The sequence below is a fragment of the Hoplias malabaricus genome, chromosome 8 (genome assembly GCF_029633855.1).
Source record: "Hoplias malabaricus isolate fHopMal1 chromosome 8, fHopMal1.hap1, whole genome shotgun sequence".
NCBI classification, from domain to species: domain Eukaryota; kingdom Metazoa; phylum Chordata; class Actinopteri; order Characiformes; family Erythrinidae; genus Hoplias; species Hoplias malabaricus.
In genome coordinates, this window is record NC_089807.1 from 8,524,818 (window position 1) to 8,541,408 (window position 16,591).

Here is a 16,591-nt window from a genome sequence, read left to right on the forward strand (position 1 = left end):
TGTCTCTGACTCTACATCTACAAGGTGGACCAACGAGGGAGGAGTGTCTCACAGAGTGGACAGAGAGTGGACACAGGGTTTAAAAACTCCAGCAGCACTGCTGTGTCTGATCCACTCTACACCAGCACAACACACACTAACACACCACCACCACATCAGTGTCACTGCAGCGCTGAGAATGATCCACCACCACATCACACCTGCTCTGTGGGGGTCCTGAGCGCTGAGGAACAGGGGGAAAAGGGGGGGGGGAAAGTATGCAGAGCAACATGTAAACAACAGTACGTAATTGTAGAAGTACAGTGTGATTCTCTGTGGTCAGAGAAGCTGAGAGAAAGGACAGTGAGTGGAGAAACAAGGAGGATGTATGAAGGTGTACATAAGAATGCATTGCCATTTTACATGTTATAATTAATTTAATATATTTATCAATACCATAGGCCAGAGGAATATAAACTGTGGGCAAGGAATTGCAGAAGGGTGTGGGTGAGAGGTGACATTGCAAAAAATAAATGTGTACAACCCTGCCACTGTTTTGTGTCAAAAAGATACACTGGACCCTGGGTGACTGTCTGTGAGGAGTGTGGTGTTTTCTCCCTGTGTCTGCGTGGGTTTCCTCTGGGTGACTGTCTGTGAGGAGTGTGGTGTGTTCTCCCTGTGTCTGCGTGGGTTTCATCCGGGTGACTGTCTGTGAGGAGTGTGGTGTGTTGTCCCTGTGTCTGCGTGGGTTTCCTCCGGGTGACTGTCTGTGAGGAGTGTGGTGTGTTCTCTCTGTGTCTGCGTGGGTTTCCTCCGGGTGACTGTCTGTGAGGAGTGTGGTGTGTTGTCCCTGTGTCTGTGTGAGTTTCCTCCGGGTAACTCTCTGTGAGGAGTGTGGTGTGTTCTCCCTGTGTCTGCGTGGGTTTCCTCCGGGTGACTGTCTGTGAGGAGTGTGGTGTGTTCTCCCTGTGTCTGTGTGGGTTTCCTCCGGGTGACTGTCTGTGAGGAGTGTGGTGTGTTCTCTCTGTGTCTGCGTGGGTTTCCTCCGGGTGACTCTTTGTGAGGAGTGTGGTGTGTTCTCCCTGTGTCTGCGTGGGTTTCCTCCGGGTGACTGTCTGTGAGGAGTTTGGTGTGTTCTCCCTGTGTCTGCGTGGGTTTCCTCCGGGTGACTGTCTATGAGGAGTGTGGTGTGTTCTCTCTGTGTCTGCGTGGGTTTCCTCAGGGTGCTCCGGTTTCCTCCCACAGTCCAAAAACATACGTTGGTAGGTGGATTGGCGACTCAAAAAGTGTCTGCAGGTGTGAGTGTGTGAGTGAATGTGTGAGTGTGTGTTGCCCTGTGAAGGACTGGCGCCCCCTCCAGGGTGTATTCCCGCCTTCCACCCAATGATTCCAGGTAGGCTCTGGACCCACCGCGACCCTGAACTGGATAAGGGTTACAGATAATGAATGAATGAATGAATATAGAGCTCTCAGTCTCTAGATCAGAACCCAGTTATAAAACTGGTGGTGTATAATGAAAGCATAATGAAACCACCACTTTAGGTTTCATTCTTTTTAGTTTTCCCTCCAAAGAACATACACTGTAAAAATATATCAGTAATTTAATAGTAGTAATACATTTTTTTACAGAACATTTCCATTTAGTGAACATTATGGAGATTTACTATAAATGCGTTGTACATGTGGCACTTCTGTGGTGAATATAATCCTTTTATAATGTATGAAAGATGAAATAAATGAAATGAGTCATTCTGAATTACTACAAAACAACACCGCTTTTTGGTACTTGAAGCATCACACCTTATGTTTAATGTATTGTTATTTGATTAAGATAATTAACTCATTTTGTATTAGATAAAAGTTGAATATTATCACACAGTGTAAGAGGTCTGCCTGCTAAGCCACCCCCAGTCACTAGAGGGAGACAGAGACACTCTTAATTTGAGGCAATTAGTTCCACCTGGGCTACTCCTATTTAAAGGAAGCCAACACACACGTCAGTGCTCAGTCTTGGGTTTTTGTGTTTCACAGTGCTGTGTAAGTCTGGCTGGTAATTTGTTAAAGGCTCTTGAGTTTTCTCCCTTTCTCTCTGTCTTCTGTTTCTCCACCAGAGCTTTCCCTCTGGTTTCTTTTGGGATTCAGTATTTTCTTTTCTTTACCGTTTTTGGTATAAATAAATAATTAGTAGTAAGTTGTGTTCTCTATTTAATTTCTTTTGTCTCGTCTTGTCCCTCCCTTTTTGTTTTGGGGAAACCCTCTTGCCTCTGTTTTCTTTTCCTCAATTTTGAGCTGATCAGTTTTCCCCTGATATCAAGTTTTCCTCTCGTGTTTCATTTTTCCCTGACACTCTTAACATCCAGAGTTAGTGTTGTGTGTGTCTCTGCACTTGAGGCCTATTTCTGTAGTGCTCTGTTGATGGCTTGCCCTTGTTCCAATCCACCCCTGGGTGAGCTGCCACATTACACACAACTTCTGTTTCTTAGAGAGGATGGACACAATGAGCTGCCCAGCACACCTTGTGTTGTTGTTGAGTACAGTATAAGCTTTTGTCTAACCACAACACTTTCTTTGTGTAGTGTGCATGTGTTTAAATGTGTTATATTCATAATGCCACTGATTGCTTCATTTTCTTTATTGTAACTGCAGTATAAAATTAGATCAAAATGGATTTCCAGAAGTTCTGATGACCGTTTCAGGTCAGTAACTGTCACATTCTCTGCTTCATAACATTTTTCATTTTTAAAATATTTGCATGATTAAGCTGGAACTGATCTTTCCACTGAAGTGGTGTATTTTATGTAAATATAAAGACAAATAACCTAACCGTTAATTTAACACCTTATTCAAGGTGGCTGAGCACTGTTTGACACCATTTTTGACACTGGATATTTATTACCACAATTTTTCAAAAAGGACTAATATACACTCCTAGTGAGTCCATTTTCGCTTGTTAGAACCTAATGCCCAAAATGGCTTTTTAGAGCCTAAATATAAACCATGCAATGTGTATTTGAAGTATTTCATGAAACAAAAAAAAAGATGAAAAAACAAATTTCGATTCCCCAAAAAAATACTATGAAATACCACAAAATATCAAAATAAATATTTGGAACACTCAACCTTTTCTGGTGAAGTTCTATAAATAAATCATCTGTGGATCACTGATGTCTCCAGAGCCATTTATGTCGAAAAACAATCTGAGCGTCTACATTTTTTGGCATTTAGGAGTTAATTTGAAGCTTATGTAAATTATTAGGGTCAAAAAACACATTTTTCAACTTTAAAGCGTCCTTTTCCACAGAAACCCAACTATTTTAATTTATTCCAACTATTTAAAGTAAGAATCATTCAAAATTCAGAAAAATAACTAGAGCCAAAAAGGTTAACCTGGTCGAATGATTTTATTTCCTATCCTCCTCTATTTCCTTTGTTGCTAAACTTCATCTCTATGAAGACTTTGATCCGTTAAAGCTACGTCCAACTGAAGTGATTCAATCTGATTTTTTTACCTTAAAATGAAACTGTCAAATTCAATCTATTAAAATGAACGTGAATATTCTGATCTGATTTCATGTCTTTTGCCTTTTTGAATAATGAATTCACCTTTGCTGGGTATATTTTGTATATGCCCTCAGTCTTTATACTGAAAAGAAAAAAAATTGTGCTATAGCGACTGTAGAGTAACTAGAAGACAAGATATTATGCAGAAACCTAATTCATACGGATGCCAGGAGTCCAAACCAGCTTAATAGCACATTACGAATGTCAGATCCGTCAGATACTTGTGTGTTGGTAGCAGCAAAACACTATGTACAGCAGTCACATATTTTGTATAAGGAATGTATATCTGTTCAATCACAAGTCAGATATAAAATGCTGAGCCTATTTCTTTTACAAAATAGTTTTTAAAAAATGTAAGCAGGAAGTCCACCATCATTTACAATGTGCAAATGCGACCGAAAGAACAGGAGCAATAAAGTTTAATAAACTAATAATATATTTGTAGTGAGTCTGACTCTTCTAGTTTGAAGTTTAAATGATGAGTCATCACAATATAAAGTATTTAAAATGAGATCAAAAACATCCACAATGCAATTCAAGCGTCTCTCAGGGACGTGCTTTTACCTGTGAAGGTGGCAACTGGAGAACCAGCTGTGCCAGTTTGTGGTATCAGTTTTACTTTGCTTACACCTGGTTTCATCCGTCTTCAGTATCAGGAATATATCTGCATGAGGGCAGCCACATTCTCCTTATGCACCACACCACAGGGTGTGTAAGCTTTATCTGTAAGGAACAGAATCATTCAGGACACACAACTAGGAAGTCAACAAAAAATTGTATATATGCTAGGTGTAAATGTATGTAGCTAAATTCATATCAGGATACAAACCAAATGTATATGGAAGCCTCTAAAAGCATGATGAAGAAAAAAAAACCAAAAAACTAAAAGTAGAAATGTGTCTGTTGTTATTTCTGTCTGAATAACAAACCAAAACAGATGAACATCTCTTAATTAGAAAATGTAAATTATTCATAAAAACAGCTTAATTTAGTCTCATCTGAAGCTGTATCGTGGCTAACACTGTCACTGAAGTATCAGTCCATTGGGTTGGGCTGCTTCATGGTGGTCAAAGCTAGGGTTAGCATGATAATTCTTAGCAAGTAGATTTTTATTTTATTTTTATTTTTTTATTTACCATTCCACTGAAGCCTGTGGAGTCCAGTAGAGGTCACTAGAAATAAATGTGAAGAGGAAAATCGGTTTATTCATCTGTATTTTCATTTCATAAACTGTACCCTCAGTTTAGCTGAATTGTACCCTAATTTCCTGCATGAACATTTAAACCAATTTTAGAAATAGTTTCAGAGTCATTTTGAATATATCCCCCATGTTCAAAACTAATTAATTTGATTCACTGAGCAGACAATCTTTTAAAGTTTTATTGTTTTTCATTAGGCAGATCACTAAGGCAATTGGCCTTTTCGATCTGACATCTTATTACAGTGGACAGAACTCCAATAACATATGCTTCAAAATGCTGAAAACTTCTTTCGCAAACCAAGCCAATTCACCACACACTTTCACACCTAGGGACAATGTGACACACCAAAGTCCTTACAGACAGTCATCTGAGGCAGAGCTCAAACCCACAACTCAAACTCCAGAGCTGTGTGCCAGCCACACTACATGTCTTGCCGCCATGCTGCCCATGGTAATATTGTTCATATAAACACATTTATAAATCGATGCCTGCAATACACCCCAAAAAACCAGGACAGAAGCTAGTTAAACACATGCTCTGTGTCTGTGGAGCCAGTTTTTTGTAGCATATAAAGCATGTGGTCTGGCCATGTCTTGCTGAATGGAATAAAAATTCAAGCAGAACTGCGGCGTCAGATCCCCCTCATACCAGTACAACACCAACACACCGCCATCACTGCCGTGCTGAGAATGATCTACTACTCAAATCATACCTGCTCTTTGGGGGTCCTGACCATTGCAGCACATGAGGAAAGGTAGTTAAGGTACGCAGAGCAAGAGATGGTCTGCAGTCTATAATTTTAGAACTACAAAGTTCTCCTGTCTGATTAGTGGAGCTGAGAGAATGGACCATGACTGTAGAGGAAGGGTGATGGTCTTAATATTGTGGGTGATCTGCGTGTATGTATCTATATATCTCCCCCATGAGACCGTATGATACTCAATTATGTGTGTGGAAATTGCTGACAATAATTTGAAATCCTTATGAATTTGATCAAACATATAATAAATTTAAATCACTAATGATGGCCTTCAGAGTATTCACTGGTTCTGCTCCATTCTTCCTCAATAGACTCTTAAAACCATACGTTAGCGCCCGCCCTCTCCGTTCCTCAAAGGAGCGCCAACGAACACAACCAACCCCCCGTACAGGTCAGTCGAGGCTGTTCTCATCTCTGGTACCACGCTGGTGGAACGAGCTTCCAAGCACCATCAGAGCAACAGGAACCCTCTCCGCATTCAAGAAATCATTGAAGACCCAGCTCTTCTGAGAGTATCTCCTGCACTGAATGTCCTTCTTTAATGCACTTATTACTTCCTGCATATTGCACTCAGTGTAAGGTATTTTGTATAAATTGTGCTGTAGTTTGAATGTTAGATCCTCTTTTGTAAGTCGCTTTGGATAGAAGTGTCTGCCAAATGCATAAATGTTAAATGTAATATGTAAAATGTAACTACATTATCAAAGATTGTCTGTAGACTGAAAATACAAGAATTTTGAAAATGAATAATTGTTTATTTTAATGGCAGATTAAAAGATTGACAAACATATCCATACTGACTTAGATATTGAATTTTATTTATTACTTTCACTTTGAGCTAAAACAATGGAATTGGATAAGACCCAGTCCTGCTTGCTTGAACAGAGTCCACTGTTTCCAAATTCCAGTACCAATGTGATGCTGATTCATTCCGCCGGCCTAGGATGATAAAATTCTGGAATATCACAAAATTCATCCGTATTTTTCTTGACATAGGTTGATCATAAGCTATATGTATATGACATTAATTAAAAAATTAAAAAATCAATAAAGTGCGGCACTGTGTCTCAGTCACACAGCTCTAGGGACCTGGAGGTTGTGGGTTCGATTCCTGCTCCAGGTGGGACTGTCTGTGAGGAGTGTGGTGTTTTCTCCCTGTGTCTGCGTGGGTTTCCTCCAGGTGACTGTCTGTGAGGAGTGTGGTGTTTTCTCCCTGTGTCTGCGTGGGTTTCCTCCAGGTGACTGTCTGTGAGGAGTGTGGTGTTTTCTCCCTGTGTCTGCGTGGGTTTCCTCTAGGTGACTGTCTGTGAGGAGTGTGGTGTTTTCTCCCTGTGTCTGCGTGGGTTTCCTCCAGGTGACTGTCTGTGAGGAGTGTGGTGTTTTCTCTCTGTGTCTGCGTGGGTTTCCTCCAGGTGACTGTCTGTGAGGAGTGTGGTGTGTTCTCCCTGTGTCTGCGTGGGTTTCCTCCAGGTGACTGTCTGTGAGGAGTGTGGTGTTTTCTCCCTGTGTCTGCGTGGGTTTCCTCCAGGTGACTGTCTGTGAGGAGTGTGGTGTTTTCTCCCTGTGTCTGCGTGGGTTTCCTCCAGGTGACTGTCTGTGAGGAGTGTGGTGTTTTCTCCCTGTGTCTGCGTGGGTTTCCTCCAGGTGACTGTCTGTGAGGAGTGTGGTGTTTTCTCCCTGTGTCTGCGTCGGTTTCCTCCAGGTGACTGTCTGTGAGGAGTGTGGTGTTTTCTCCCTGTGTCTGCGTGGGTTTCCTCCAGGTGACTGTCTGTGAGGAGTGTGGTGTGTTCTCCCTGTGTCTGCGTGGGTTTCCTCTGGGTGCTCTGGCTTCCTCCCACAGTCCAAAAGCACACTTTGGTAGGTGGATTGGCGACTCAAAAGTGTCCATAGGTCTGTGTGTGTGTTTCCCTGTAAAGGACTGGCAGCCCCTCCAGGGTGTATTCCAGCCTTGCGCCCAATGATTCCAGGTAGGCTCTGGATCCACCGTGACCCTGAACTGGATAAGGGTTACAGATAATGACAACAAATTGTAAATCGTTCATTCAAATATTTGCCAAACACATCTCATCGTTACTGACTTCTGACAAGTAAATTACATCTGCACATATTTTACACAACTCTACAAGAAAACTGAAAAACTCTCCGGATTGTTTACCCCAGAACACCAGAGCGAGGGTTTACTCAAAATAAACAAGGCTGTGAATTTGTTACAGTACTGTTTTATCAGTCTAATCCTTAAAAAGCTAGAAATGTAAGTTAGTATATAAATATCTAGTTCCCTGCGATGCCCTGTTCCTTTTTCATAGATTACTCGCTTGATAAAATGTTAAGGGGCTTGATTTTAGAAAAACTTAACTTTGTAGCTTTGTATAAACAGAAAACAACAGTCTTTCCATGATTATTCACACACTGTCAGCAATTGACAAGATAAACTTTTTTTTATAGTTTGTTATTATTGTAAACAAAGACATTGATATGTGGAGCTGGATTCAAACAAGTCATGGTCTTAACAGTGCTCTTTTTTTTAAATTAAATCTTCACCACTGGTTTCAGTTTTGTCCATTGTTGACATACTCACAGTTATCAGAGAAGTAGACCTGAGTGTGTCATTAAATGTGCTGAGAACTGCTCGAGCGGCATACACACACAATGGCAGGACAACATGGTGTGTGCGTCTGTTTGTGTGCGTGCACGCCCATGTGTAGGTGTGTGTGTGAGAGAGAAATTCACAAGCTGAATGGGACATTTATGTTTTAAATGTACTCAGGTGGTATATAGAGCATCCTCAGCATACTCTATATAACGAATATATTCAAAATCGTGTAAAAAATACTATGGAATATATGGATATTTGTGATATATCCCCCAGGTGTAGCTTGAGCTCATATCACTTTTACGCGCTTATGTCACAATATCACACAATATGGAAGAAGTCTTATCGAGTTAAAAGGGTCATACCGGTGTTATCGTAAACAATATTATATCGCTCACCCCCTGCGCTGTACTGATTTCCCATTATGATCTGAAGAAAAAGTTGATGCCCCAATTATGGAGGGAGATTCGTCTCAAAACAATTGACAAATGCTTAAATGTTAATCCACAAATAAAAAAAAGTCACATATGTTTTACTATTCACAAATGAATACATCCCAATCTGTGTCTCACCGTGTGCAATTTGTACAATGCAGCTACATTCATGAATACATATTTTTGGTTTAATTGATATATCAATTTTATGCAAAAATAAACACACTTGTTTAAAATTGCATTGTATATATTTGTAAAGTCGAAGTCTATTAGTCTATTATTTGTAAATTGTTGAATCTGCACCTCTGATAATTGTCATGATTTTCCATTATAAATCATTAGTTGTTCGGATCAGCAATTTCAGTTAAATATGAACACAGTGATATTTTAAGTGAAATGAAGTTTATAGGATTTACAGAAAGTGTGCAATAATTGTTCAAAACAAAATTAGGCAGGTGCATAAAGTTGGGCATGGTGAAAGACTTTGTTGCATAGTGCAAGCTGAACCTGCAGCTCAGTGTGACAAAGACAAAGGAACTGGTGGTGGACCTGAGGAGAGACAAGTCAGTGGTTTCCCCTGTGTCCATCAGGGAACTCCGTGTGGACACTGTGGAGGACTACAAATACTTGGGAGTGCACACTGACAATAAACTGGACTGGACTAAGAACACTGATGCCCTTGACAGGAAGGGCCAAAGTTATCTTTATTTTCTGAGTTGCCTGAGATCCTTCAACATCTGCCAGACTATGCTCGTGATATTCTATGAGTCTGTGGTGTCGAGTGCTGTCCTATATGCTGTTGCATTCAGTGCAAGACTCATTGCACCAAAGCGCCACAGGAGGTCTTTCCTACTTGTGGCCATCAAACTATAACTACTCCCTCAAAGTGTAACACTATGGTTCATCCGTGCAATACTAAATGCCATATTATACTGGTCATAAATACAATAACATTAATAATATGATTCATTTTTCTTAATGTGTGCAATAATTCAGAGGTGCAATAATTTATATAATTATATTTTATATTTATTATCACAGCCAATGCCACTTTACTGTATTTTTAAGAATGTAAATGTGTACATATTGCAAATTTCTCTTTTGTTTTATTTCTTTTTTCTCTTTTTTAAAATTTTAAATTATTATTAGAGTGTTTATTCTTTACATAAACGGTTGCACAACAACAGTTTTTTACAATAAACTGTAACAACAGCAATTTCTCTTTGAGGTCAATAAAATAAATCAACAGAAAAATTACATCAATATTTAGTAGATCCCCCTTTCACAGAAATAACAGCCTCTAAATGCTTCCTATAGCTTCCAACGAGAGTCTGGATTCTGGTGGAAGGTATTTTGGACCATTCTACTTTTACAAATCATCTCCAGTTCAGTCAGGTTGATGGTTTCCGAGCATGGACAGCCCACTTTAAATCACACCACAGTTTTTCAGTAATTTTCAGGTCTGGGGACTGAGATGGCCATTCCAGAACATTGTACTGGTTTCTCTGAATGAATGCCTTAGTAGATTTTTTGTTTGATGTTGTGTTTTTGAAGTATCCAGCCCCGGCACAACTTCAAATTTGTTAGTGATTCTTGAACGTTGTTCTCATGAATCTGATGATATTTACTGGAATACATTCGACCCTCAACTGTAATAAAATTCCCAGTCCCTGCACTGGCCACACAGCCCCACAGCATGATGGAACTGCCACCAAACTTTACTGCAGGTAAATTTCTTTTTCTGCCATGCATACCACTCCTTATGTCCAAATAACTCAATTTTAGTTTCATCAGTCCACAGCACCTTATTCCAAATTGAAGTTGGCTTGCCCAAATGTGCTTTAGCATACCTTGAGGGACAGAGCTGGTGTGTGGGTTGATTATGATTTTTCTCACCATCCTTCACCTCTGCTCATCTAAGATCTTTCTTAGCCTGCCACTGTGGGCCTTAACTGTCGTCTCAACCTCTCTGGCCTGTACAGCCTGTCACCTGCATTCCAGACACCTTACTAGTTACACTGGTAGGATTAGGATATCTTTTGACCTTTGGTATAGCTTGGTTCTATTTCAAACGCACTCGAGCCCTACAGAGCAGGTTAGAAACTTGGTCTAATAAAATGGTTAAGTTCGTTAGACATAAGAGAGCCCAGAGAGGTGAAACCCCGAGTTTTAGATATGAAGCCATAGGCCATGTCGAAGAACCAGCTCTCGAGGTTGCGTTTGAACAAGACCTACCCATAAGTAATTAGAATCCCTTCAGCATGCAAACATCAACACTCCATATGCACCCATACACTGATAGGAAGACATCAGCACTGGAAATGTGTTTGAATATGCTTGCTGATCTCACCTTCCTCCACAGCAAAAGTTCTTTTCAGCTCCATGCTCCCTGCCGGACCATAAAACTGAAAAAGGGGGGAATGTAGTGGAGTATGGACCAGATCAAGAAATGAAAAATTTAAGACTTTCCACTCTGATAAGGATTTTTGGAACAGAACCCACATTCCACAGAATGTGTGTGTGGAAAGACTCTGCACACACCCCCACACACACACACACACCCACACACTCACACACACACATATATCTACAACCAAAGACTAAGCAGAACACACTTCAGTGACCCCAGGATGAATGAGTCACCATCTTCAACCCAGATGACTACCCCCCCCCCTCTTTCTTTGGGACAGAGAAAATTAAGAACCCGAGTTATGACTGTTTTATACGGAGCCCCTAAAGGGACTGGGGGAAAATAAAAAAACACTATTGATTTTGCGTTCCCTCACAAACACAATTGCGTTCCCTCGCAAATAGTTTTGCATTCCCTCGCAAATACTTTGTCGGCTCCGTAGTAATGTGCTTGCTGTTGATTATGTGCTTGCTGTGCATGTCAGGTGAACTATGGAGCAGCTCGTTGAATTTTACTTTGATCTTGGACTGAAATATAAAGACATAGCATCTCTTCTGAGCAGAAAACATGGATATGTTACTGAGGAGCGCCAACTGAAACGTTTGTTGCTGTGTTGTTAACTGCTATGAAATGAGGATGAGAGAATTTAAAGTGCAAGCGCATGGACAAAGGTTACGTGAACAGTACAGAGATACAGACAATGAACACAGTTTCCAAACAGTGGGAGAGAAAGGGGAGTGAACACCTAAATAAATGTGTAGCTATTGGTAGTGTATTGGAGTAATGTGTGTAAAAGTTTTTGGCAGAAAATGATATCCTTTTTACTGCAGCTTTAAAAAACAGAATTCCCAGATAAAACGAAATGCATGGTGTAGCGACCGGCTCTAGCTCCACAGCCATGTCTGGAGTCATCGCGCTGAGCCATGTCTCTGTAAAAATTAGTTCGCAGCGTGCCCTGAGATCTCTGTGTGTTAAGCAACTACCTTACACCCTCCATCTTGTTATTGAATGACCAAACTTTTAAGAGAGTCTTTGCTTGATAAAGGTTTTTCGTTAAGATTCTTAGCTTGACCCCTACCCCAGTCAATAACAATAAATAAACCCAGCCGTCCACACTTTTACTTTCTTTCACGAAGCCACCTACGTCTCATACACCTGTTACTATGGAGATACGTGGAGCTACGACGTTCTGACTTGCACTTGTTTTTCACAACTTCCTCTGATGTTAGGCAGTTCCTTACAGATGTATGAACGATTCACACTGGCAACGAAACTGTGTGTTTGTAGAGATAAATAAATACATATATAATCTCTGTTTCAAGTGGCTGAATTTCCCTGAAAACTGCAGTGTCCTGATGTGTTAAATGAGTCACGAAGACAATTGTGTATCATAAAACATTTGCAAATGAGCGCAATGCATTTTGCGAACGCTCATTTTTTGCGAACGCAAAATTTTTTTCGGAGGGAACGCAAACCTATTTGCGAGGGACCACAAAACTATTTGCAAGGGAACGTAAAATCAATAGTGTTTTTTTATTTTTCCCCCAGTCCCTTTAGGGGCTCCGTAGTTGGACCAACAGTGCCCCCAAGAGGACATTTGCAAAATCACGTTTCGCCCTGTCTCCCTCTAAATAAATAACGGACGCATCGGAGGCCACTGCTTATAAACATCTTTTATGCCATATGTATTAATGTTACCCTCTGTTATTCTCAGGTGAATGTCTACTAACTAATGAAGTGATGTGTATTACTGTTTCAATCATGAGGGAAAATTCCTGTCTCCGTTTTGGAAAACGAATTAATGTCTAACATCTAGAATAGTTGATAATGTACTCGATATATATATATATATATATATATATATATATATATATATGATAAAAATAATCCAGTACACTCATTATGCTATGATCCAGTATGTATGAAAGTATATTTTATCCAGTATTTTTCAATAGCCAAAAATGTGAGTTTTCTCTCTCTCTCTCTGAAACGTGAAGAAAGTCACGTGAGCCTCAGACCCAGGATCCAATCAGAGAAAGGAGACCTCCCAAATGGGCGTGACCGCGCCACATCTGAAAAGGGGTCACCCAGCTCTAGGCAGCTCTCTCTTCCGCTCACTCTCTGTTTCCGAGCTCTGGTTTCCGAGCTCTCTCTTCTGCTCAACTTTTTCTGAAAAGCCTAATCCAAGTTTAATTTTACGACTGATCAAAGCAGGTGAAACTTATTCGTGGCCAGAGTAAAGGACAGAGGAAAACTGTAAAATAAAGTATAAGCTAAGTAATTTGAAATTAGTTCTGTTGATCAGAGGAAAAACAGCAAACTTTTACCTATCGAGAAGGGGAAAATCCAGCCAAGCCAGCAGCTCTCTGTAAAGGGAATCCCCGACTGATGTCACAGCGTCCGAAGGACGTCGAAAAGTGGCTGACTCATCCGGGAGGGACTCTCCCCACTGATCAGCCTAACTTCAGCCGTGACAAGTCAAGCCCCAGAGAAACAACAGAGCGAAGATCTGCGGGACATCATCGGCTGTGATTATAACCCCGAAATAAATGGAAAAGTAAGCTAAAATTCCTCATTTCCAGAGCTGAAATTGAATTAAATTAAATAACTCTTGGTAAAATAATATCTTGATCAGATCATATCAACCAGCCTCACTCCCAAGTCATATAGCCTAGCCTATCTCTAAATTCGAACCGGTTTCACCTGCATTGATTCCGTGAGATTTTGATGATTGTGCTATGTTTATCAAAATATTATCTTTCCTTTTAATAAAGTATTTCCATTATTTGAAATAACAGTGTGTGGAGTTTGTTCATTAAGAGTCTGAAAATCCTGAAGAACTCACATAGCGGTGACAGTATTCCCTCTCTAATTAATTGTTAATATTTTTGTCATTTAATAATAAATTTATTATTATTAATAATAATAATAATAAGTATTATAAGTTAGAACCACTATTAAGCATCACCAGCTCGAATACGGTCACTCCGCTACACAAATCAATAAAACGACAAATGATCTTAAAATTTCTTTTAATCCTGCATTAAAAACATCAACTGTCTATCTGTCAAACATTTGACTGGTACTGTATATGTAACAAAATTTGCCAAGACTTTGTATTTGCATGTTTTATGTGATAATTTCTCATGCTTTAGTCATAGTCTGATCTCTGACATGTTCAGAAGATGTCCCTTATTCTCCATCTTCTTCTGCACGTTTCCATTTCCACTTTAAATAATGCAGCAGTTACGTTCTGGTGTCTGCATTGTTTCTTGATTGCATTTTCAGTTACATTTTGAATAATGCTGGGGTCACACTCAGGTCTCTCTGCTGATCTTGTCCCATAAAATACAACATTCTTGTCATTTTGCACAAATATTGTAGATTTAATTTGTTCTCCAGCTTTGTAAATTTTTAAGACCCTGTTTTATGAATTATACCAAACTATACAAAATATGATTCCGACATTGACACTGAAGCAGACATTACAAGTTGTTTTAATGTCAATATTTCAGATACAAATGTGTCCTCAGGTAATTCCAAATTATCAAAAAAAAAAAAAAAGACTGTTAATGCAATGATTATATGTTGTTAATTCAGTATGAGATTTGTTCTCTTATTATAAAAATAAGAAAAAATGGAGCACTTCTTTTTAATTTAATCTTTTTAAGTTAATCAACAAATACAATGTCAAAACAATAAAATCTCTCTTTGGAAATGTTTAAGTAACAAACTCTAATGTAATATAAACACAATATCTGATACCTCAAGACAAGGGGTCTGTCCCAAAACCTAGTGAGCTGTCTAACTAAAGAGCATTTTACTTCATAGTGTGTGTGTGCTCCCGACACATAGGCTGTGCTAATTCTTAGACACCTCATTATACAGCCTAGTAAAATATATTAATCTGACCGAATTTTAAGCAGAGATGTTTACCAGTCATTTTTTGCAAGTTCGAATCAAGTCTCTGGTCTTGGAGGGGCAAGTGCAAGTCAAGTCACAAGTCTCTCAACAATAAGAGACTTGAGACTCGACTTGGTCTCATGATGAAAGGCATGCATTGTGATTTCAATCCTGTTTTTGTGAAGGGTTTGGTGCAGTAAGTCTGGTGGAAACGTGAAAATCCCAGAGCAAAAATAATTATATTAGCTAAAAAACACAAAGCACAGAGTCCATCGCGCTGAGGCGACGCTAGCCACAGGTTGCAGGTACTAATAAGCTCTCTCTAATTAGAGCATCTAAATAAACAGCTGTCTATGTAGTCAGTGCCTACTTAGACCTCTCACTAGGTTTTGGAACAGACCTAAGAAGTTTTGATCACCTGGTGCAGCAAAACCCAAGCCATTTTTCTTACCATTGGAACACAAATTGAATGTTTTTATTTGAGAAACTGGAAAGTTTATGTAAAAAAATGATTACATACATTTGCTCTGCATTTTTTTTCTTTTGTGTGTTTTTATGTGTTTTTTTTAAACACATTATTGGGCCTCATTTATGAAACCTTCATTAAAAAACACAAGCAAACTGTGCGTAATGTACAAAGAAGTGGACATTCCTGTAAACTTTCCGCCAGATTCATGAATTCTGAGTAAACACCAGATTTTTCGTAGGATGTGCGTATGGTAGTGAATACCAAAAGTTTGCAAATTGCAGGTTTCTTTGCAATTAACATTTCATTAGCATAATCCCCATCTATTAATTTCAAATGACTGCCTAATAGCTCTTGGACTGAGGAGCCACAGCATAAAACCTTAAAAATTCTCCACAGAAAAGCAAAAGAAAACAAATGTTCTGAGCAGATATCAATTTTATTTAAGTGCATTCATTCAAATCTGCACTTTGTAGATTTGTTCTATGTATATTTTTCTTGCTTGCTTATGGGAAGGTATAGCGAGGCATTAGAAGGATTATGTCGAGTTACATGGTACTGTGCAAATTTTTTAGGCACCTGAGAAAATCAGGTTTAAAGAGTTATTATAAGAGCAGTAAGAAATTATGTACTTAACTAAATATAAAAACAAATTACATTATTACAGTGTGATATTATGTGTGTTAACATCTCTCATTGTGGCTGTGTAGTTTTGAGGTTATTATACATTTTGCTAAATAAAGTGTGCTGTGTATTTCACAAATTCATACAATCAAGAAAATCAAATGCAAACAAACTTTACACTGATCTATGCACAGACTCATAACACACAATTTTAGAAAAATTCATATAAATGTATTCATAATAATATATAATTGTTATCCTCACTCTTATTTACAAGATACATTATTTTAAATAATGATAATTTTAGGGGCCTAATGCATTTGCACAGGGCAAATTCTTTGCAGGGCAAAATTCTCACAGACATCCAGGTCCCTGAAGCTGTGTGACTGCGACACTACCTGCCACGCCACCGTGCCGCTTCATATGTTAAACATATCCCTAACATATCCCTGTATAAAGGTGTAAGAAACCCATAAATGTATTTGTGTATTCTACAGTACATGCAAAAAGGATTTATAAAGCTGTGTATTGTACTAAGTGTTGAGAAATGCATCTGAATTGCTTGAAGATAAGAATCCACTGCTGTCTGATACTTGGTAGCCTCCTGCAAACAGAAAAGCATGTTAGGTGCAATATCAGGGTGACCAATACTGCTCAGA

General features: G+C 39.2%; 1 protein-coding gene across 1 annotated transcript in view; it reads right to left on the reverse strand.

Annotated features, from left to right (window-relative positions):
* Positions 1-14,001: 14,001 nt before the first annotated feature.
* The window catches only part of LOC136705875 (adhesion G protein-coupled receptor F5-like), a 31,109-nt gene continuing 28,519 nt past the window's right edge, over positions 14,002-16,591 (reverse strand). The window contains exon 24 of the mRNA XM_066679685.1: positions 14,002-16,536. Within this exon, the coding sequence (XP_066535782.1) occupies positions 16,466-16,536 (71 nt within the window). The 3' untranslated portion in view covers positions 14,002-16,465. The remainder of the gene's footprint in view (positions 16,537-16,591) is intronic.